Source organism: Sus scrofa, chromosome 2, assembly GCF_000003025.6.
Source record: "Sus scrofa isolate TJ Tabasco breed Duroc chromosome 2, Sscrofa11.1, whole genome shotgun sequence".
Classification (NCBI taxonomy): Eukaryota; Metazoa; Chordata; class Mammalia; order Artiodactyla; family Suidae; genus Sus; species Sus scrofa.
The window spans coordinates 61,974,131-61,998,924 of NC_010444.4; the positions used below are offsets into that span (position 1 = coordinate 61,974,131).

Genomic DNA, 24,794 nt, shown 5'->3' on the forward strand with positions numbered 1-24,794 from the left:
TATATTTGCTGTGGGTTTCTCATAAATGGCTTTGATTATGTTCAGGAATGTTCCCTCTATACCCACTTTGGCGAGGGTCTTGATCATGAATGGATGTTGAACTTTGTCAAATGCTTTTTCTGCGTCTATTGAGACGATCATATGATTTTTGACTTTTTTTTTGTTAATGTGGTGTATGATGCTGATTGATTTGCGTATGTTGAACCATCCTTGTGAACCTGGGATGAACCAACCTGGTCATGGTGTATGATGTTTTTGATATGTTGTTGGATTCGGTTGGCTAAGATTTTGTTGAGAATTTTTGCATCTATATTCATCAATGATATTGGGTGATAGTTTTCTTTTTTGGTGGTATCTCTGCCTGGTTTTGGAATGAGGGTGATGGTGGCCTCATAGATTGTCTTTGGGCATGTTCCGTCTTCTTCAACCTTTTGAAAGAGTTTAAGGAGGAGGGGCACCAATTCCTCTTTATATGTTTGATAAAATTCACCTGTGAAGCCATCTGGTCCTGGACTTTTATTTGTAGGGAGTGATTTTATGACTTCTTCAATTTCATTTCTAGTGATCGGTCTGTTCAGTTGGTCTGTTTCTGCTTGATTCAGTTTTGGCAGGCCATACTGCATGTTTCTGATTGCTCCCTTGGAGCAGTCTCCACCATGCAATCAAGCCCAGGCTAACCTACTGGAGGAGGAAGGACAAAAGCAAGAGTCCACGGTCCCACCAAGGCTATCCTAGACCAGCTGATAGCTAGCCAAACCCCAAACATGTGACAGAGCTGAACCTGGGTCAGCAGAGCTGTCTACCAAACCCACACATGACCACAGACACAGGAGTGATTCCAGCTAAGATGAGAAGAACAAAACAAAACTGACCCAACATCGCAGGAACAATAATAAACCCAAACTCAAGTCTATGAGTTTAATGTGGTATGTAATGAGTAGGAACTGCAGGAGATCCTGTTGTGGCTCAGTGTGAACTAGTATCCATGAGTTCAATCCCTAGTATGCATAGCTTGGCCCACTTTATAGTATCCCATAGATCTCTTATATTGCTTTCATGTTTTTTCATTCAGTTTTCTGTCTGCTGTCCTGATTGGGTGATTACCATTATTTTATCTTCCAAGTCATTAATTCGTTCCTCTGCATTATTCATTCTGCTCTTCAGTGCCTCTAACTCAGCTTGCACCTCTGCAAGTGAATTTTCTAATGTTTCTTGGCTCCTCCTTTTACTTTCTAGTTCCTTTCTAAAGGAATCTGCATTACGGTTCATATCTACTCTAAATTACTTCATATTTTCTCTTAATCCCTTTAGTAATTTCACTAGCTCCTTTTTGAAGTCGGTGTCTGTTAGACTGCAGAGTTCTGTTTGCTCCTTCGGGGAAAATCTGTTGTTCTTTTAACTGTGAATGATTCCTGAGCTTCTTCATTTCACTTATCTTTTTCTTATTCTGTGACTTTAGGGAAAGCAATTACTATAGCCTTGGATGGCTATTTATATGTGAGAGCATCCCTGGGTATTTTGTGATGGCTCACTATGTATTTTTAGGGTGCTGTGCGTGCTTCCAGGGAGATGGAGGCAATGGGCAGGGCTAGTAGCCAGTGCCTATCGCTGGGCCCTTGACAGTGGCAAAGACCCGTGGGCAGACGGCATAGCTGCTCCTAGTTGCAGGGCCCTGGGAAGTGACTGTGACCTTCAGGCAGAGGTATGCTATGCCTAGAGCATTTGGCAGTGGCAGCACCAGGGTGTGTGTGTTCCCAGAGGAATGAGAGCACCAACTGGTGGTGCTTGGTTGCAGGGCCCACCTGTGTGCCGACCTCCGAGGTGACTGAGGCAGCAGGTGGTGCCTCTTCACAGACCCCTAGTGGTAGCGGGCCACGCCCACCTCTGGTGTCTGAGATGACTGCTGTGGTTTGCCCCTACTGCCTGCAGACCATGCAAGAGACACAGTGTCATGCTTAGCCCCCTGCTGCCCTTAGCCTGAGGAAGCAGTGCCCGGCTACACATAGCCCACAGAAGAGGCATCCCATAGCCTGTAGCCTGCACTAGAGGTTCCCTGCCCTCACCACCTTAGCCTGTGCCAGAGGTTCCCTGCCCTCTGAGAGTCCACAAGGAAAGACATTCCTGTGGTGTTCTCTGCCTCCTCCCCTGACCTCTCCAACAATGGTGCCTTGCATCTCCTGTGGGCCCAGATCTCCTGAGTTCCCTTGGCTGTGGCGATCCACTCCCCGACCAGTGGCACACAGCTCCCTGGCCCCTCAGGCTGTCTCCACGCATCCAACCCTAGTCCACTCCCTGAGTCTCAGCACCCAGCCCCCGCCCAGCCTCTCAGGCTGTGGTGTCTGGGAGTGCTGGTACAAATGGTCTGTATGGCTCTCATCGTGCTTGGCCCTCCTCAGTCCAGTTCCTGCGCTTTGCCCTGAGACTTTGAGATCCCTCTGTTCTCGCGGATCTCTGTATTGGTTACATGGCTTCAAAAAAGTGTTTTTCCTCTTTCACAGCTCCCTCTCAGTAGTGCTGGTCCAATCCTGCTTCTTTCTCTCTTTTTTTTTTTTTTTCTTCTCCTCTGTTCTACCCAGGTATGGGGAGGGTTTCTTGCCCTTTTTGGAGGTTTAAGGTCTTCTGACAGCAATCAATAGATGTTCTCTGTGACTTGTTCTACATGTAGATGGGGGTATTTTGATCCGTTTACAGGAGAGGGTGAATGCCATGTATAGTCGTCCACAAGTATTTTTTGGATGCCCTGCGGCATATGGAGCTCCCAGGCCAGGGATCAGATCAGGACCACAGTCATGACCTAAGCCACAGCTGTGGCAACTAGATCCCTAAAGCTCTATGCCAGTCCAAGGAGCAAACCCACATCAGTGTCTCAAAAGATGCCTCTGATCCCACTGCCCTACAGGAGAAGCTCCTTCTCCACCATCCTGACTCAATTTAAATCTTCATCATTTATATCCTGAATTTAAAGAGCTTCCATGATGTACACTAGAAACTAGAGCGGTCTGTGTACCCACTATGTGCCAAGAACAGGATTCCTTTACATCATCTTGACCACTCTTTCAGAAGGGATTATTATCCTGATTTTAAAGATGAGAAAACAGGCTTCGAGAGGAAAATCAGTGATGCCACCCCCACACACACACACACAAAAAGCCATTCAGCAGAGCAGGATTCCAGACTATTTGTGTCCGAGGCCACTCCGCCTTTCCCAAGGCTCCAGCTGGGAACCTGGGTTCTAGAAACTCACATGCATGATGTCTGCACTCCTGTTGAAAATCTTCACATATGACTTCAAGATATCAAAGTGGAAGGCAGGTGTCAGCAGGCGGCGCTGGTGGCTCCACTTCTCACCAGCACTCAGCAGGAGCCCAACCCCTAGCAGGGGCAGCCATGGGGAATGAGCAAGAAGGGCAGTACCTTCCCCCAGACCCCCAAGGTTGTCCCCAACCTCCGTCACTCCCCGTTACTCACCCAGCCAGGGCTTCAGGAAGCTGTAGAAAAGCATATCCTTGGGTATGATGGTGGCTGACATGAGAGATGGAACATCAGGGACCATGGAGAGGAGAAAGGGAGGGACTTTTGCTCTACATTCCCCCTCCAATCCCAGCATGGCAGGAATGGGACCAAGGGCAGGGGAAACAGGGAGGAGGGGGAGGTAAGAGAGGACAAGACCAGGCTGCAGCACAGAGTAGAACAAAGGCAGAGCCAACACACACACTCCTACATACTTAGATGCAATCCAACATGGCACAACAGGTCTCGGCACACCTTGACGCGGTTCTTAGGAGGACTAATCTGTTCTACACACCCAAGCACAGGAACCTATCAGGAACCTAGTACACCACATTTGCCCCATCACTCTCTGACATCTCCTAGAACACCCAACATCACCCCAATATATATTAGCATGCCTTAACATGAAACAGCATACATGATATGTCCTAACATGGCATAGCCCTGACCTGGGCCTGAGGCAACATGACACAATCTTAGCATGTCCCACAGAGAGGCCCCAGATAGGACTTAAACACTGTCCCATTAAGGGCACAGACAGAGTCTGGGCGTGACCTAGACTTCCTCAGTATCCTCCTTCACCCTACCCTTAGCATCAGGTGCTTAGGCTCAAGGGGACCCTCTGTGCTGAAAGGGACCAGAAGATGCTGTCCCACTCAGATACTGAGCTCCATCCACCATGAAGAGCTCTCCCTGTCCCCTTAAGCCTCCAGAGGCCCCCAGGACCAATCAGACACAGTGGGCTAACCTGAGGTCGGGTGGTATCCCTGCCCCACACACACAGTACCCTGGCCATCTCCCTACCCCCACATCACCTTCTGGCTTAGAGTTCCTTCCATCAGAGGCAGCTCAGGCAGCAGAGAATACACAGAACTAGGAGGCAAGCTTCACATGCTACGTGGCCTTGAGAAGTTACTATGCTTCCCTGAACCTCTTTTTCCCCACCCTGGAAATGCCCACCTAGCAGGGTGGCTAGTGGATGAATAGCTGCAGTATCTGCCTGTCCAATGTCTATCTCCTTTTCCTGGGACCAGCACCCCATACTTCCTCCACCGTCAACCCAAGTAGTTATGAGGGCAGCTGTGCCACCCCATCCCCTGCTCCAGAGCCGACCATATGACACTCAGCCTCACCAATTCAGCTGCAGTTATTAGGTGATGAAGTGGTCCCTGTGACCCAGGCCACTCCACTTTAAGGGAATTCTGCAACTTTTCCTGGGTCTGTGGGGCGTGAGCTCACTTGTCAGCGGGGATTGACCTTCTGGGATTCATCTTTACCAGCATGAAGAAGAAGAACACACAGCTTTGAGATGAAGACAGATTCCCAATGACACTGCTTGAAAACCTAGATCCAGCCATGCCTGAAGGCAATGCTCCCTGAGCTTTTCACTCAAGAGATCCCCTTTCTTAGACCAACAGGGTTGAGTTTACACCACCACCCAAAACTGGAAGAGATTTTTGGCAACCAGAGAGAGCCAAGGACCTGCCCAGAGGAACCAGCAGGTCTCTGTCGATGCTGCCCATACCCCTGCTCAACCTGGTCTGTGGAGGAGTGGGAAGGGCTTGGAGCAGGGGCAGGGGGAGCCTGGGGTAGGGAGGGCTACCAGGAGATACCTGGGGCCTGGAGCAGGGGAGCAACAAAGTTGGGGTGGACAAGCCGCAGGACGGGGTACAAGGGCCCTAGCCACCAGAGATGGACGTCGCGGAAGCAGTGGCTGAGATCTTCTACCAGCCGCATGCCCTCTTCATTGTTCTTCGCCTGGGAATGAGTGAGGATGGGTCCAGGCCTGACAGAGGGCCTCAGAAACTGCAAGTGCCCACTCCATTCCCAAGCCACCACACTCACTCACCCCTTTTTCCCCCCGCTACCTGGATTATTAACCTATACTTTTCTCTATCTCAACAAGTCAGCTTCTCTCTGCTGGCCTCTCTTTTTTCATATGTATCCTAGTGACTCTCTCTGTGCCCTTATTCTCTTCATCTCTGAATTTTGACAGAAAGAGAGACGGGGCGGGGAAGCAAGAGAGATAACAGAAGGATGGGTGGATAGATATATTTGGATCGATGGATGGATGGATGGATGGATGGATGGATAGATAGATAGATAGATAGATAGATAGATAGATAGATAATTATGGGTAGATAGAAAGATAAATGGATGGATGAATAGGTAAAATTTTAGATGATGGGTGGATAGAAAGACGGATGGATGGAGGCATGATGCAAATTCTATGATAGATAATGGATAGATAAATATATTATGGATAGACGGATGGATGATAGATGATGGCTAGATAAATAGATTATATATGGATGGATAGCTAGACGAAGATAGCTGAGAGGAGGACAGACGATGGATGAATGGAAAATGGATGGATAGATAGGTAATATTTATATATGTGTATGTACATTTCTTTTGCTCCATTTATATCTCTCTGCATGTCCTCTCTCAGTCCCTCTCTCTGTATTTCTCTCTCTGCCCCGATTTCTCTGTCATTCCACACATCTTCAACTCAACAACTCTGATTCTCCTCATCTACACCCTTTCCACAGCTCCCCTTCGCTCTCAGGATCAATCTCCTGCCACTACCTGGTCTTGAAGTCCTGTGACCCCTACTCTCCTCACCACTATTTCTCTAACCCTCACTGCTATCACTGTAGCTGCAGGGAACTCCCAAGTGCTCAAAAGCCAAATCCTCACTCTGTCACCTCCAGGCCTCTGAGTGCACTAGTCCTCTCCACAGAATACACTTTCCTTTCTTTGCTCAAAAAAACAAATGCCTGCAATTTATTCCAGACCCACTTGCATCAACTTTTCCTCCAAGAAGCCTTTCAGCCTGCCTGAATGGCAGAAGCCTTGCTTCCTCTCTGGGTTCTGCCAGCCCGTCTCTCCCTCAGACCTAATCTGGCCACAGAGAATTGGGGTGTCTCTGCCTCTGCATGCAAGATCAGGGGTTCCTCCAGGGCAGAGTCTGGGGCTATCTCCCCAAGAATCCTCAAACAGTGTCCAGAATGGGGGTTGGAAAATAAATGAAAGAAAGACATGACAAAGGAAGCCCAAGTTCAGGAGGGGCTTTGGGACCTGCAAGAGCTGTGCAGAAGTGAGGCAGGGAAGGGCTCGCAGCACTCAGATGCTGACACAGCACCCACCTGTGGTGTCAGTGACAGACCAGGCAATAACACAGTGGCAGAAAGAATGAGGAAGATGGCGGGGCCCAGCCAGATCCTCTGTCTCTGGGGACAGTTGGCCACCAGTGGAGTTAAGTCCCTCAAGCCCTGCTCCATGGGGGCACTTGCAGCCAAGGCAAGGGCCATCACTCCCCAGAAGGAGCCCCTACAGTGGACGCTGTGTCAGAATCTGCACAGACAGAAGGAATCTCAGCTGCATCTTGGAACATGTCCAGGTCCCAAGGGTGCATCCCAGGGCACAGGGAGAAGACACACTCTGCCCACAGGGAAGCTGACCTTGGCTGGAGAAGACAGATTTTTCTCATGCCGGGAGTGGTCCCAGCCCTAGTGGTGGCCACAGGAAGAGGTCCTCATGGGGGAGATTTGTGGGTGGTACAGTGACCCAAGAACTTGTCTCTGGGTTTGGGTCCCACATCTTCTCATGTTCTGACCAGTCCATATGGCTTCTATGTCCTTGGATGGTGAAGGGTCTAAAGTTCTGGGACCTTCCAGCCCTGGAAGATGCCACAGGACAGATGTGAACTCTACCTATCAACTAGGGCAGCCTCTCCCACCTATGAGTCTGTTCTACTGCCCAGGCTCTGTGCACAGTGCATTCTGTCTGACAGTCTATCTATCTATCCGTCTATCTATCTGTCTACCTACCTATCTATCTATCTAGCTATCTACCTATCTAGCTATCTAAAACATCCTGTCTATCCATCTATTTATCATAGTATCTCCCAGCAAGCCAGCTATCTCTCCTGAACCTATGGACACTCCCATAAATCATGCCATTTACAAATGAGGAAGCTGAAACCACATGCCCCACAAGAGGAAGAAGCATGGGTCCCCTCCTGGTCAAGCATTCTCACCCTCATGAGGACCCAATCAAGCCTGACAAATAGTCCCAGGTGCTCCAGTCAAGGGAATATAAGTCTTATTCGCCTTTGTCACCCACTCCCTGCTCCCTGATGACCCTGAGACACTTGATGAGATCAGTCCAGACAGGGAGAGGGACTCAGCCAAGATCACACAGGCAGAAACACGGAAGGAGAGAAGAGAGGTCAACACAAGCCTCCAATGCCAAGCCCTTGGATGGGGAGCCAGAACTGCAGTAACTCTGTAACATTCCTGCTGCCTCAGGGGCTGGCTGAGACATGTAACCTAGGGAAACCTTTACAATGAGCTTGGGACATCCTGTTCTGTGACAAGCTGGTCTGGGGGAGGAGAGGAGAGGAGCTGGACAATCAGGATTTTGGCCTTGGATAACAAAGGGAGGTGATGGCAAGCTACCCAGGCCTCCTCCATCACATTAGCAAATATTTATTAAGTGCCTACTGTATATCAGCCCCTGGGATGGGCCACTGTAGATCTAATCTGTGCCTCCCAGACCTACCATCTACTCAGTAGAGTTGGGTAAAAAGCAAATGATTGGATAATTAACTGTGTAAGCAAGAGCCAGGCCAAGTAAGAGGTCAAGGACTGGGTGGGAGGAGTTATTAGGGAGGCTTTTAGAAATTAGTTATATTTGAGCTAAATGGGAGAATAAGGAGGAATCCACTGGGTAACTGCAGGAAGGGAAGAGCCTCCAGGCAAAAGAACAGCACAAGCAAAAGCCCTGTGGTGAGAAGGGCTTGGTTCACTGAGGAACCAAGAAGCTCAGAGTGACTATGACATGCATGAGGCTGAGGAGGACACCAGGGCCTGGCCAAGAAACACTTGCCTTTATTTTCAGAGGGATAAGCAGGCATTGAACAGTATTCATCCGAAAAGTTGCATGGTCTAAACTGAATTTCAGAAGAATTTCTCCAGGGCCAAAGTGACAGTGGAGGAGAGGGGAAAACAGTGGCAATGAAGAGACCAGAGAAGGGGGAGGGAGTGGGATGGATGGGGAATTGGGGGTTAGTAGGCAAAAACTATTACATGTAGAATGGAGAAGCAATGAGCCCCTACTGTACAGCCCAGGGAACTATATCCAATCGCTTGTGTTACCACATGATGGAAGATAGTAGGAAAAAAAGAATAGACTTATATGCACGACTGGGACACTTTCTGTACAGCAAAAAATGACAACATTGTAAATCAACTATACTTTTAATTTTCTTTTTTTAAAAAAGGGAGACCAGTGAGTAGGCTGGGAGAGCCTTCCTGGAGAAAGGTTATGGTGCGTGGGGCCAAGGGTGACAAGAGATGCAGAGAGCAGACACATTAAGGAGGGATTGTGGAGGCAGCACATTAGGGACAGATGCACAGGTGAGAGGAAAAGGCAGACTTAGAAACCCCAAGATATGGGCTGAGGGCAACTAGAAAGATGGACTAGATCAAGGGTGGGGGCAGGATTGGGGACAGAGCCATGAGTTCAGATTCTGACCAAGGAATCAGATGTTTAGGAGCTCCCCAGCCCCCATGAGAAGAGGAGGAAGGAGCTGGATAGGATGACCTCGGGCTCAGGTCAGGTGTGAATTTGGAATTCACTTATGCAAGGAACTGATGGTCCACTTAGGAGCTGAAGCCTTGGGGTAAGGAAATGGTCTTAGGAGAGAAAGAAGAAAGATGCTGGTGTTTCTACTCATGGAAGGGTGGAGCAAAGGAAGAGCCAAGTGGAGACAGAAGGGCCATGAGGAGGTATAGGAGATACCAAGGAAGGAGGGTGGCCTAGAACCAAGAGGAAAAGAGGTCCAGGAGGACAAGGGGATCCACAAGCTCAAAGAGCTGTGAGCAGGTGGATGAGATGGGGCTGGATGGAGTCCACAGGATTTCGAGTCCATGAGGTCACAGCCATTACTGAGCTCACACAAGGACAAAGTCTTCCAAAGAGCCATGAGGGAAAGCCCAGGTGGTAAGAGACTTCAGCCCATGTGCAAAGGATGAGAATCTAAGCTTGATGTACCCAAGGAAATCAGATTGAAAAGAATCTGTTGGACTAGGGTGCACAGGGGAATGGACAGCCTGGCAAGGTCTAGGATGAGAGATGAAGAAAAAAAAAGAAGCTAGAAGAAAGGGAAGTTTTGGTCAAAGAATGCAATCTGGAATCAATGGTTTTGGACATTGTGCCTTTGCTAGTGATGACAAAGTCCTTATTGGGATTAGGGCCAAAGTAGGCTAATGCAGCACAAAGGAAGGGGCTCTGGAGATGAGGCTAGGAAGGTGGGCCAGGAGCCCCCTCCCACCCTCCCAGGAAATTTGGCCATTAGGTCCGAGTGATTCCTTCTGAAAGAGGGAAGGGTCCACTTTTATCCAAGTTGAGCAGAGAGGCCCACCGATATATCCTGAGGGTGGAAGACAAGTTTGGAAGAGACAGACGCCAGAGGAAGGGGAGGAGGAGGAGAGACTGACCACACATCTCCTCAGCTCCTGCTGTACCCCCATAGGGGCATAAGAGGGGTGGAAGTCATAGCTGATTCCTCTGGGAAGCAGAAGCCCAGAGAGGAGCAGACACTGACCTGAAACCAACAGAGATGGGCCAGGCAGGGACAGACCCTGGACAGTGGCCCTGAGGAGGCCTCAAGACCAGCAGTGGACACCATGGGGTCACTAGGGGACCCAGCTCTCTGCAGCCCATTCTGTCACTAGGGGACCCAGCTCTCTCCAGCCCATTCTGAGAGCTCCTCAGATGTGCACCAGTGTAGGGAAGACGGGCAGGAACATAACCCCAAACTGGCCTTGGGTGAGGAAGGCTATGAACCATGAAAATATTGGGGCATAGAGTGGACAGAGAGGAGAGGGTTCGACCCAGTGGGGAAGTGAGGAAAATGCTCTCCCTTGCTTCTCTGCTGCCCTAGACCCCAGCTCAACCCCAGCCCAACCCCAGATCCCAAGCTCCCTGAGCCCAATCCCCAACCCCTAGAAGTCCACACACCATCATCCCTCAGACCATCTTGTCACCGTCACTCACCAGGCCCAGGTGACCCCAAAACCAGTTCCGTTTTGGGGGTTGCGGGAAACACCGGAGGCGGCAGCAGTTGTCATAGAAGTCATAGATCCAGGACAGGATTCGGGACAGGAGCCAGGTAGCACCGACCAGCTGCAGGAGCAGCCACGGGGAGGCTGACACAGGCCCCAGTCCCAGCCAGGACAGGCTCAGCTGCAGCATCCTGCAGGGCAGATGGTGTGGAGAGTGAGCTCCTGAGACTCAGCAAAGGGACAGTGAGGGTGAGCTCTGAGGCAGAGACAAATAGACAAACAAACACAGGGAGAGGAACAAGGGGGGTGAGGGGGAGGGATGGTGACTGCTGGGGAAGGAAGGGCTCAGAGATGGGAAGACTGAGACTCAGAGAGGGGTGGAGACCCAGGAAAATCCAGAGGAAGAGAGAGAGACAGGGAGAGGGCAAGGGAGGACAGAATGAAGACACATCTGCACGGAATCAATGGAAGGTTGCCTTGGGCAGTGCCCCTCCCCACCCTGGGCCAGAACCCTCAGTCCCACCAACGCCAGCACTGCACCTTCTGTCTGGAGCAACTAGTCCCACACAGCTTCTTCTGTCCTCTTCCTAGGAAGTCTTCCTCCCTATCCCGAACTCTGAACAGGAGGGCAGAGGTGGGGCTTCAGTGGGTCAGCCAATCCCTGCTCCCCTGGCTGCCTCCTCCCCACCTGGCCCTCTGCCCAAGACTTAGAAACACAAAGCAGCTGGCTCCAGAGATGAAACAGCTTAGAGTCACATGATGCAGATGCTTGCTCCTCAGGATTCAGCACCTCCCATGTGGGGCAAGAAGCTTTTTGGAGTGAGGGCAAAGATGACTCTGGGCCCCTATGTTTATAGCCACCCCTGCCCTTCCAAGGCCAGGGTACAGCAGGTATAATTAAGAATGTTCTGGAGTTCCCGTCGCGGCGCAGTGGTTAACGAATCCGACTAGGAACCATGAGGTTGCGGGTTCGGTCCCTGCCCTTGCTCAGTGGGTTAATGATCCGGCGTTGCCGTGAGCTGTGGTGTAGGTTGCAGACGCGGCTCGGATCCCTCGTTGCTTTGGCTCTGGTGTAGGCCGGTGGCTGCGGCTCCGATTCAACCCCTAGCCTGGGAATCTCCATATGCCGTGGGAGCGGCCCAAGAAATAGCAGAAAAAAAAAAAAAAAAAAAAAAAAGAATGTTCTGGTGCCAACCACCTCTCAAAACATCCTCTGGGGCTCCTCTCCACACGTGGGCCATGCGGGGGCATTCACTATTCCTTGGCACAGAATCAGGAAGCCCATAGGCAAGAAACAGCCTGGCAGGAGTTCAAGTTCTGTCTCCAAGCAACCCAGACCTTGGGTTGGGATAAGAGTGCTGGGAGCAGGATCAGAGAAACCAGCCTGGCTGGGGATTACCACAGCAGATTCAGCAGGTCAAGGGCCCAGTCAGAAGAGGGCACCTGGAGGCGTGAGGGGTAAGGCTAGGAGGGGCCAAGAGAGAACAAGGTCCACACAGGAGAAAGCAGAGTTGGGAGATCCTGAGTGGAGTTCGGCCCCGCCCTCGCTCTGGCTATGGGCTCTGCAAACCCTCTCTGGGCTCAGCCTTCCCATCTGGGAAATGGGATGTTGGATGAGACCCTGAGACAGGGACAGAGGAGGATTCCACAGGAGCATGAGGCCCATCAGGAGACTCAAAAATGATGGAGTGCACAAAATGGGCTGCCAATAATACTTATGCTACTGTGTGCCATTACACCAAACAAAGAAAACCTACTCTGTGCAGAGAACTGTGGGTAATTAGTGCCTGCTGTGTGCTGGGTGTCTCAAAAAGCATGCCTACTATATGGCAGCTGCTCTATATAAAGTATACCTACTATGTTCCAGGTGTGCTACCCAAAGTGCATCTAGCACTTCCCACTATGGCAGAACAGCATCATGCAACTTCTCCTTTGGAAGGCCACCCAGAGCAGTAAATTCTGGCCCCATATGGAATCTATAAGCAGATGTGGAATTTCCATTAGCCATGACCAATACTCAAACCCCCACAGGTCTCTGCTCTAATCAGAAGGGCAAGATCTGGGCCTGCAATCAGAAGGGCCTAGCTCCCCGGATTCCTGGGTCGGGTGGTAGAAGGAGAAAGTGAGCCAGCATTGAGGGCAAGAAGCCTCAGGGGGAGACTTTCTGTTCATCTTTGGGGATGTTCAGGAGCATCCCCAATGGTTTTTCAGCAAACAAGGACCACCTCAGATGCCAAATCACCCAAGCCTGGCTTATGGAAGGTCACCAGCCAATGTTGGAAAGAGTTCAGCCACTCACCACTCTGCTCCTTCTCCTGGGTGCCTTCCCCCCCAACCAGAGCCAGGCAAAGGCAGCAGGAAAGCCTGTGTCAGACCCATGGTGGTGGTCACTGTGAGCCTTGGGCACATGCCGTCACCTCTCTGAACCTCAGTCTTTAATCAGCAAAATGGGCTGATAAGACCTCAAAGAAAGTTGCAAGTATCCTATCAGACACAGTTAGAGGGAGCTGCCTTGTGGTTAAGGATCTGGTATTGCCGCTGCAGCAGGTTACTGCTATGGTGAAGGTTCCATCCTTGGCCTGAAACCGCCACATGCTGTAAGCATGGAAAAAAAAAAAAAAAAAAAACAAGAGAGAGATATGAACATGTTTCAAAATGGTATGTGAGTAAAGGTTCCATTGATAAATAAAACTTACAAATGTGTGCACATGTTTTTATATGCATTGGGAAAAAATCCGGAAGAAACTGCACAAGACAGTAGAATTGGAGGAAGTGGAATTATAATCTCTAATGCATTTCATCCACACTGAGATGCTATAACTTTTATTATCAAAACACAATTTTGAAAGGAAATAAAAATTTAGGAGATCTGTAGTGGGGCAGCGGAAACAAATCCGACTAGGATCCATGAGGTTTCGGGTTCGATCCCTGGCTTCACTCAGTGGCAGCAACGGATCCCTAAGCTATGGTGTAGGTTGCAGACATGGCTCGGATCTGGAGCTCCTGTGGCTGTGGTTAGGCTGGTAGATGTAGCTCCAGTTAGACACCTAGCCTGGAAACCTCCATGTGCCATGGGTACAGCCCAAAAAATTAGTTAATTAATTAATTAATTAAAATAAAGATTTAGCATGATGAGGGGCACATAGCTTGCATGCAAAACAGGTGCACAATCCTTACTTTGTTACCCTAAGAACATACCTCCCTAGAATCTGCCTGGGGTACCTCCAAAGCAAGTATGTAGGCCTGCCTGTTGTCTGCAGCGTCACCTTTCATTAAAGAAATCCAAGAAGATGCAGATTACTGTAGAGACAGACAATGCTCATGGAGTGAAAGACATTTTCTTTCTTTCTTTCTTTTCTTTTTTCTTTTTGCTTTTTAGGCTTACATCCATGGCATATGGAAGATTCCAGGCTAGGGGTCAAGCTGTAGCTGCAATTGCCGGCCTATACCACAGCCACAGCAACACAGCATCTGAGCCACGTATGTGACCCACCACAGCTCAGGACAAGGACGGATCCCTGACCCACTGAGCAAGATCAGGGATCAAACCCACATCATCATAGATATTAGTCAGATTCATTTCCACTGCAATACAAAGATAACTCCTGAAAGACTTAATACTGTTAAGATGTTAAGTCTCCCTAATTGACCTACAAATTTTAAGAAATAAGAATCCCCAGAGGACTTTTTAGAGAATTAGATAAGCTAAAAATAAAATTTACATGAATACGCAAAGAATTTAGAATAGCCAAAAAATCTTTCTGAAAAGAAAAAATTTAGTTGAAAGATTGATAAGACCCCCTTTAAAACACACTCTAAAACAACAGGAATTTAAATAGTGTGATACTGGCAAAGACTAGACACATAAATCAACAGAACATAATAAAGAGTCCAGAATATTTTCTAAGAAACATGAAAGACAACGTGCAAAGCATAGTCCCTTCAATAAATGATACTAGAAAATTTGGACATTCACATGCAAGAAAAAAATTTCAGCTCAATCCTCAAAACTTACACAAAATTTAAATTAATATGGGTCATATAAATAGAGGATGCAAAAATGTAAAACTTTGGGGGAAAAACGAGACTCTAGCCTTAGGGTAGACAAAGAGTTCTTGTATATAATACTATAAGCATGATAAGTAATATCATAAAAAGAAAACCATGGTCAACGGTACTTTATAAAAACTATAAAATGTTGCTCTGTGAAAGAAATCTAAGATAATGTAAAGACTAGCCACCAACCACTAGGGGAAAAAAGACTTGCCAGTCATCTATCTGACATAGAACATGTATGCTAAATCCAACAATCGGACAGTAAACAACCCAGGGAATGTCAATTGGTAGGAATGAAATGTGCTTCAACCACTATGGAAGACAGTACGGGGGTTCTTCAGAAAACTAAATATAAAACTGCCATAAGATCCAGCAATCCCGTTCCTAGGTATATATTTGGACAAAACTATAATTCAAAAATATACATGCACCCGGATGTTCATTGCAGCACTATTCAAAATAGCCAAGACCTGGAAACAGCCTCAAAGTTCATCAACAGGTGAATGGATTAGGAAAAAGTGGTACATATATACAGTGGAACACTACTCAGCCATGAAAAAGAATGAAGTCATGCAATTTGCAGCAACACGGACTCAATTAGAAATTACCATACTAAGCAAAGTAAGTCAGACAAAGACAAACAAGATATTAATCATTTATATGTGGAATCTAAAAAATGGAGCAAATGAAACTCTCTACAAGAGAGAAACAGACCCACAGATATTGAGAACAGACTTGTAGTTTCCAAAGGGAGGTGGGACAGAGAGGGATGGACTGGAAGTTTGGGGTTGGTTGATACAAATTATTACATTTAGAAGGATAAACAACAAGGTCCTACTGTATAACACAGGGAACTATAGTCAACCTCCTGGGACAGACCATGTTAAAAAAATAATATTAATTTAAAAATAACAGCAAAAAGCATATACATATATATAAATATGTGACTAGGTCATTTTGCTGTGCAGCAGAAATTAACATTCCAAATCAACTATGTTTGAATTTCTGAAAAAATAAGAATCCAAGGAAAAGTAATGGGCAAAAGATTCGAATAGGCACTTTACCAAAGATATATGGATGGCAAATAGGCACAAGAACACAACATTCTACATCATTAGTCATTAGGAAACACAAACTAAACTCCAAGTGATAAGACACTGAACACCTATAAGAATGGCTGGGGGAAAACTGACACCACCAGATGCTAATGTGTGTACAAATATACACAAAGAGTCCGAGTAGCTTTGTCGGAACAGCACAAAACACAAAACAATCTGCATCTCCACCAACGGGTGAAGAAAATGTGGTCCACCCATACTATGGAATATTAGTTACCAATAAAAGAAACTAACAATTGATACTTGCCACATGGATGAATTGTAAATGCACTGTTAAGTGAAAGAAGCCACACTCTAGGAATAGAGAATAGATGCATGTTTTGGCAGGAATTGGGCTGAGAGGGATTTTTGACTAATAAGGTTGCCACTGCTAGTGGTGGTGACACGACTCCATGCTTTTTTCAAAACTCAGAACTCTACCCCAAAGAGAACAAACTTTACTGTTGTGAATTTTGTAAATTTACATGCAGGTTTAAGATGAGGCAGAGGGCAACTAAGCACATACATTTTTTGCATAAATATACAATAAAACAATATGCAAAAAGTAAAGTGTCTGCCTAAAAAATGGGAAAACAAAGGACATGTGGAAGACCAATATTTGCCACTGAGGGTTTATTTTTTAAATGAGTGAATGAATGTATTCTCTGTCAAAATTATTACACTTAAAAATTTAGGCACTGCTCATCAGAGAATCTCATCTCGTAAGCCTGCAGTTCTCCTCACGATCTGAGGCACCCGGGTTCTGAAACACCTCCTTGGAAGGTAAGAAATTATTTCTGAAGCCAGGCTGACCAAACTTACCCCAACCCCACCACTCATCCACTGAGTGACCAGTGAGTCAATCTCTCCAATCCTGAAGATTGGGGAAAGGATGAAATCAGTGTTTGCCTGGGGGAGCTGAAGTGTCTTCACCTTCTCCTTCCTGTGGTTGACGTCTGTTAATAGGACCAAAATCACCAGTGGAATCTCCAAGCCTTAAGTGTGGTAGGAAAAGTGTTTGACTACACACACATCTTCCGTGGGTGTATCTGTAGCTATTGCTAAAAATGAAATTTCTGCACCAAAATTATATGGTTAAGAATAACTCAATTTATAATTGGTGGTGACGTCTCAAGTCATCGAGCTGCATGAAGAGAATTCTCGCAAAGTGAGAAAACTAAATTATTTTTCTAACATAATGCTATTTTTAAAATAATGACTTGAATACTTAACACTGAAAGATGTTAAAAAGTTGATGGGTTTATGTTGTGGAAGGACTTTCGCAATACAGTATTATGGGGGAGTTCCCGTCATGGCTCAGCGGATAACAAACCCGACTAGCATCCATGAGGATGCGGGTTCAATCCCTGGCATCACTCAGTGGGTTAAGGATCCAGTGTTGCTGTGAGCTGTGGTGTAGGTCTCAGACACAGCTTGGATCCCCCTTTGCTGTGGCTCTGATGTAACCCGGCAGCCACAGCTCCAATTGGACCCCTAGTCTGGGAAACTCCATATGCCACAGGTGCACCCACCCACCAACAAACAAAGACCAAAAAAAAAAAAAAAAACACCCAATATAGTATTATGGGAAAAGCCAGGTTAACAAGAAAAAATGTATGATGAAATAGCACTTTGGGGTTGAGGTACACCTCACATAACATAAATTCACCTTTTTGACCATTAGCAAGTGTTCGATTCCATGAGTCCAGCACATTCACAGTGTTGTGCAACCACCAACTCTCTCTACTTCCAAGATGTTTTCAGCACCTGAAAAGGAAACCTCATACCCATGAGCAGTCACTCTCTGATTCCCTTTCTATCCTGCAGCTCCTGCAAGATCTTTCTCTATGGATTTATCTATTCTGCACACGTCATTTGAATGGAATCACACACTATGTGACCTTCTGTGTCCAGCTCCTTTCACATAACATAATGATTTCAACATTCATTCACGTTGTCACATGTATCAGGGCGTCACCCTTTATATGGCACAATAGTGTGTTTTGTTATGGATATACCACACCCTATTCATCCATTCATCTCTTAATGGATATTTGGATTGTTTCCCAAATATCCAACTATACCAATTGCGGACTCTACCACTCTAAAGAGTTGTGTGCAGATTTTTGTTTGTACACGTTTTCAATTCCCCTGGGTGCATACCTAGGTGTGGGGTGGCTGGATCATATGGTAATTCTAGGTTTAATTTAAGGAGAAAATGCCAGGCTGTTAGTTTTCCACAGTGGCTCACCATTTCACATCCCACACAGCAATGTTTGAAGATTCCAATCACCCCCACATCCTCAGCAACACCTATTATCTCTTTTACATTCTCGACACCCTTGAGAGTGTGAAGTAGTATCACACTGTGGCATTGATTTGCATTTCCTGGACAACTAAGGAAGCTGAGGATCTTTCCAGCTGCTTGACAGTCAGTAAAATGGCATTTTACAAAGGAGATAGCTCACAGAGCTCCCACTGTGGCTTAGTGGGTTAAAGACCCAACTCGTATCCTTGAGGACGTGGGTTCAACCCCTGGCCTCGCTCAGTGGGTTAAGGATCCGACTTTGCCGAAAGCTGTGGCATAGGTCGCAGATGCAGCTTGTATCTTGGGTTGCTGTCGCTGGGGTGCTGGCCAGCACCTGCAGCTCCAATTCTATCCCTAGGCTGGAAGTTCCATATGCGACCAGTGTGGCCTGAAAGAAATGCGGGGGGGAGGTCACATGTGGCAGGATATTTGGGATCATATGAATGATGATTAGTTGACACGTTTGGATTACAGATATGACTCTTTTTCTTACTTTTTCCTATATGTATATTCTTCTATGATGAGGTGTCATTTGGGGCAAAGAAAAACATTTTAGGAGAGACAGGATTAAGATGGAAGAGTAGGAGGACTGGAGCTCACCTTCTCTCCTAAAAGCTACAAATTTACAACCAAATGCTGAACAACCTTCAGCCAAATAGCCTGCAAACTATCAAAAAAGATATGCTACTCCAGAAGACAAAGGGGAGGCTACATCAAGACAGTAGAAGGGGGGGAGTATGTTATATAAGCAACCCCCAACCTCCCCCACCCCAGGTGGGCAACCCACAGCCTGGAAAGTAACTGTATCACAGAGACTCACTTACAGGTGAGAGACTTCTGAGCCTCACGTCAAGTTCCCACCCCTGGGGATCTGGCATTGGCAGAAGGAGCCCCAAAGCATTTGGTATTGAAGGCCAGTGGGGCTTGTGCACAGGAGCTCCATGGGACTGGGAGAAGGGGAGACCCCATTCTTGAAAGCCACACACAGGGTTTCATGTGCACTGGGCCCCAGGGAAAAGCAGAGACTCCATAGGAATCTGGGTCACACATGACTGCAGCTCTTGGAGGATCTCCTGGGAAACCAGGGGGTGACTGTGGCTCATTGTGGCGGAAGGACAATGGAGGCAAAGTCCAAGGAATAATCACCAGTGTGTGCTCCTCTAGAGGTGGCCATTTTGGGAAAATATGGCCCCACCCATCAGGCCTGAGAAGCCCCAGCCCAAACAATAATCCAGGTGGGATCACGGCCTCACCCATCAGCAAAACCATCTGCCTAAAAACCTCCCAGGCACACAGCTGCCTCTATTCTCACCCAGAAACACAGCCCCACCCACCACAGGGATAAGAATCAGCTCCACCTGCCAGTGGGCAGGCACCAGTCCCTCCCATCAGGAAGCCTACAGCAATCCCCCGTACCAACTTCAGCCACAAGGAAGGCAGACATCAGAAGCAAGAGAGGCTACAACTCTATCATCTGCAAAAACAAGACCGCATACACACACACACACACACACAAATCTGCACAAAATAAAAAGGCAGAGAATTAGGACCCAGATAAGGGAGCAAGAAAAAACCCCAGGGAAACAGCTAAGTGATCTGGAAATTATCAACCTCCATAGAAAGACTCTAGACTGATGATAGTGAAGATGATTCGAGATCTTGGCAGTAAACCGGGGGCAACTATTGATAAATTACAAGAAAGACTGAACAAAGAAACAGAAGATCTAAGGATTAAGCAAGCAGAGATGCAAAATACAATAACTGAAATTAAAAAAAAATTCACTAGAAGCCACCAACGCAGAATACAGGAAGCAGAAGAACAAATAAGTGAGGTGGAGGACAGACTAGGGGAAATCGCTGATGTGAAACAGAAAAGAGAAAAAAAGATGGAAAAGAAATGAAGACAGCCTAAGAGAAACCTGGGACAATGTTAAACACACCAACATTGACATTGGTATTATAGGGGTGCCAGAAGGAGAAGAGAGGGAGAAAGGGCCAGAAAAAAATATTTGCAGAGTTAAGAGCGGAAAACTTCTCTGACATGGGAAAAGAATCACTCACTCAAATCCGGGAAGCACAATGAGTACCATATAAAATAAACCCAAGGAGGAACACTCTGGGACACACAGTAATCAAACTGACCAAACTCAAAGACAAAGACAAAATATTAGAGGCAGATCGAGATGGCAGAGGACTAAGACGCCACACTCACGTTGCTCCACAAACACATCAAAGAAACACATCTACATGTAGAACGACTCACACAGAACATCCACTGAATGCTGGCAGAAGGACATAAACCTCCAAAAAGAGCAAGAAACTCTTGACATAACTGGGTAGAGCAAAGGAAGAGAGAGAGAATCAGGATGGGACTAGCATTCCTGAGAGGGAGCTGTGAAAGAGAAAAGGAACCCACACCCTGGGAAGCCACCTAACCAACAGGGAGACCAGCCAAGATGGAGGGACCTCAAAATCACGGAGAAAAGTGCAGCAGCTGGACTGAGGAGGGCAAAGTAGAGGGAGAGCCACACAGATCATCTGCACCGCTGCCCAGGACACCACAGCCTGAGATGCTCGGGCAGGGGATGTGTGCTGAGACTCAGCCTCTGGAGGTCAGTTCCAGGAAGAGGACGAGGGTTGGCTGTGTGGGGACAGCCTAAGGGGCTAAGGAGCTTTGTACCACAGGCCAAGGAGTGGTGTGCTATGGGCTGCGGAGCAGTGTGTTACGGGCTGGTGAGTGGAACGCCACGGTAGAGAGAACCCAGGAGAAGTTCTGGGCCCGCAGGAGAAGCAAGGCGACATTGTTGGGGAGGGCAAGAGGAGGGGCAGACCACCATAGGCCTCTCCCCACACACATGCACATGGTCAGGCTCTCAGAGGGCAGGGCACTTCTGGTGCAGATTATGGGTGGTGAGAAGCCACTGTTCGGGCCACAAGAGACTGGGCACTTCTTGTGCAGGCTATGGGTGGCTGGGCACCTCTCGTGTGGACTAAGGGCAGCAGGGGACTAAGTGCAATGTGGTGCTTCTTGTGTGATCTACAGGTGGCAGGGACAGACCACAGCAGTCTTCTCGCAGGCCAGAGGGAGGCGTGGCCTGCCACCACTGGGGGCCTGTGAGTGGGCTCCACCTGCTGCCCCAGTCACCTCAGGGATCAGAAAAATAAGAGGGCACTGCAACCAAGCAACACACGTTATTGCTCTCACCCCCCCTGGGAATACAACCACCCTGCAGCTGCCATTGCCAAATGCTCTGGGCAGCCCCCACCTGCTTGATCACTGTCCATTCCCAAGACCCTACAATTAGGATCAGCTGGTACAGCACCTCCTGCACTGGCTAAGCGGGATGAGGTCCCTCTTGAATGGCCTGCAGGTGGTGGGGGCACACCACTGCAGTTATCTCTGACTCCAGAGGTGGGCATGGCCCACTGCCACTGTGGATTCCTGAACAAGAACCACTTGCAGCCCCAACCACCTCAGAGGACACTTCAGAGGAAGACATTGTGATGGAATGCCACCTGTTTTTGCTCTCTCTCCCCTGGGAGCACACTGGCCCTACTGCTGCCACTGCCAAATGCTCTGGGCACTTCCCGGATGCTTGATCACTCTTCCTTCCCAGGAATTTACAACTAGGAGCAGCCGGTGCAGCACCTCCTGTGAGGGCTAACCGGGACAAGGTGCTTCTTGCATGGTCTACAGGTAGCGGGGATAAACCACTACAGTTATCTCTGACTCCAGAGGCAGGTGTGGCCCGCCACCACTAGGCGTCCATGGTCAGGCGCCGCTTGGGGCCCCAGTCACCTCAAGGGCACCACAGAGGAGGGCACTGTGATTGAACACCACTGGTTGTTGCTCTCACACCCCTGGGAGCACACTGGCCCTGCTGCTGCCACTGCCAAATGCTCTGGGCAGTGTCCACATTCTTGATTTCTGTCACTTCCCAGGATGCTGCAACTAGGAGCAGCCCGTGCAGCACTTCCTGTGTGGGCTAAGTGAGTCGGGGTGCTTCTCGCATGGTCTGCAGCTGGCACAGGCAAACCACCGCAGGTATCACTGATTCCAGAGGTGGGTGTGGCCCGATACCACTAGGGGTCCCTGAACAGGAACCACTTGGGGCTCCATTCACCTCAGAGGAGGGCATTGCAGTTGAAAACTACCTGTTGTTGTTCTCACCCCACTGGTAAAACACAAACCCTGCTGCTCCCACTGCCAAATGCTCTAGGCACCTTATAAATCTGCCTGAGGCTCCTTACCACTTCCCAGGGTCCTGCAACTAGGAGGAGTCTGTGCCACCTTCCTGCATGTCCTTGCTGCTATTAAGAGACCAGCAACCAGGCACTGACTACTAGCCCCACCCACTGCCTCCTTCTCCCTAGAAACACACTCAGCACCCTGGGGATAATGGCCTGCTCACACCAAAGAAAGAGACAGCAAATACTCAAACTCCCACACCAAAAATAAATAGTAACCCCACACACACACAAAATACAAAGGGGTGCTATTGCATAGAAGTAGTCGTCCAAGACTACAGGTTGGCTTCCCTAAACTCACAGAAAAAGAAAAACATAAGCAAGATGAAGAAGCAGGAGCTCCCAGCGTGGTGCACTGGAAACAAATCCAACTAGGAACCATAAGGTTGTGGGTTCCATCCCTCGCCTCACTCCGTGAGTTAAGGATCCAGCATTGCCATGAGCTGTGGTGTAGGTTGCAGACGCGGCTCGGATCCTGCATTGATGTGGCTGTGGCGTAGGCCAGCAGCCACTGCTCTGAATCTACCCCTAGCCTGGGAACTTCCACATGCCACCTGCAAGCGCAGCCCTAAAAAGGAAAAGACAAGGAGAGAAAAGAAAAGGAAAGAAAAAAGAAAAGAAAAGAACTCAAGCATAAAATAAATGGAAAACATCCAACCAAAAAAAGGAAGGAAGGAAGGAGAAACACACAATCAACTGGAAAACAAGGTTTAAAATGGCAATAGGTACATATTTATCAATAATTACCTTAAACGTCAATGGACGGAATGCTCCAACCAAACGACACAGAGTGGCAGATTGGATTACAAAAGCCAAAACCTACAGTCTGCTGTCTACAGGAGACTCACCTTAGGGCAAAAGACACATATAGATTGAAAGTGAAGGGATGGGAAGAGATATTTCATGCCAGTGAACCAGGCAGGAAAGCAGGAGTTGCAATACCATATCAGACAAAATAGACTTTAAAATGAAGGCCATGAAGAAAGACAACGAAGGACACTATTTAACGGTAAAAGGATCCATTCAAGAAGAGGATATTACAATCGTCAATATATATGCCTCTAATATGGGAGCAACCAAATACCTACAACAAATACTAACAGACATAAAAGGAGAAATTGATGGGGAAACAATCATAGTAGGAGACTTTAACACCCCACTCACATCAATGGACAGATCCTCTAGACAGAAAACCAATAAGGCAACAGAGATCCTAAATGACACAATAGAAAACTTAAACTTAATCGACATTTTCAGGACATTACATCCAGAAAAATCAGAATATACATTCTTCTCAAACACACCTGGAACATTCTCAAGGATCGGTCACATTCTGTGGCACAAAGCTAAACCTCAACAAATTTAAGAGTATAGAAATTATTTCAAGTATCTTCTCTGACCGTAACGGCATGAAACTAGAAATTGACCGCAGGAAAAGAAATGAGAAAAAAACTAACCACATGGAGACTAAACCACATGCTACTAAAAAAAAACCAATGGGTCAATGAGCAAATCAAGAAGGAAATTAAAACATACCTCGAGGCAAACGATAACGAAGACAAAAACCACTCAAAATCTATGGGATGTTGCAAACGCAGGGCTCGGAGGGAAATTCACAACAATACAGGCCTTCCTCAAAAAAGAAGAAAAATCTCAAAACGACGACTTAACCCACCACCTAAATGATTTAGAAAAAGAACACACAAAACCTAAAGTCATCAGAAGGAAGGAAATCACAAAGCTCAGAGAGGAAATCAACAAAACAGAGATTCAAAAAACAATGGAAGAAATCAACAAAACCAAGAGCTGGTTCTTTGAAAAGGTAAGCAAAATTGACACACCTCTGGCCAGACTCACCAAGAAGAGGAGAGAAAAAACCCAGGTAAACAAAATAAGAAATGAAAAAGGAGACATCACAATGGATACTGCAGAAACACAAAAACCCATAAGAGAATACTACAAACAACTGTGTGCCGACACTTTGGACACCCTAGAAGAAACGGACAACTTTCTAGAAACTTACAGCCTGCCAAAACTGAATCAAGAAGAAATGGATCAATGGAACAGACCAATCACTAGAAATGAAAACGAATATGTCATAAAAAAACACTTCCTATAAATAAAAGTCCAGAACCAGATGGCTTCACAGGCAAATTCTACCAAACATACAAAGAGGAACTTATACCCAAACTCCTTAAACTTTTTCAAAAGGTTGAAGAAGACGGAACACTCCCAATGACATTCTATGATGCCACCATCACCCTAATTCCAAAACCAGACAATGATACCACCAAAAAAGAAAACTATCACCCAATATCTTTGATGAATATAGATGCAAAAATTCTCAACAAAATTTTAGCCAAAAGCATTTGACAAAGTCCACATCCATTCATGATCAAAACGCTTACCAAAGCGGGTATAGAGGAAACATACCTTAACATAATCAAAGCCATTTATGACAAACCCACAGCAAACATAATACTCAGTGGAGAAAAGATGAAA

The 24,794-nt window shown here is 47.3% G+C and overlaps 1 protein-coding gene across 1 annotated transcript in view; it reads right to left on the bottom strand.

The window, feature by feature from the left end:
* The window catches only part of LOC100739101 (cytochrome P450 4F6-like), a 46,639-nt gene extending 35,440 nt beyond the window's left edge, over window positions 1-11,199 (bottom strand). Inside the window, exons 1-5 of the mRNA XM_021083611.1 lie at window positions 11,124-11,199; window positions 10,576-10,774; window positions 5,124-5,268; window positions 3,469-3,522; window positions 3,245-3,372 (exon numbers count right to left, since the gene is read on the bottom strand). Of these exons, the coding sequence (XP_020939270.1) occupies window positions 3,245-3,372; window positions 3,469-3,522; window positions 5,124-5,268; window positions 10,576-10,773 (525 nt within the window). The 5' untranslated portion in view covers window position 10,774; window positions 11,124-11,199. The remainder of the gene's footprint in view (window positions 1-3,244; window positions 3,373-3,468; window positions 3,523-5,123; window positions 5,269-10,575; window positions 10,775-11,123) is intronic.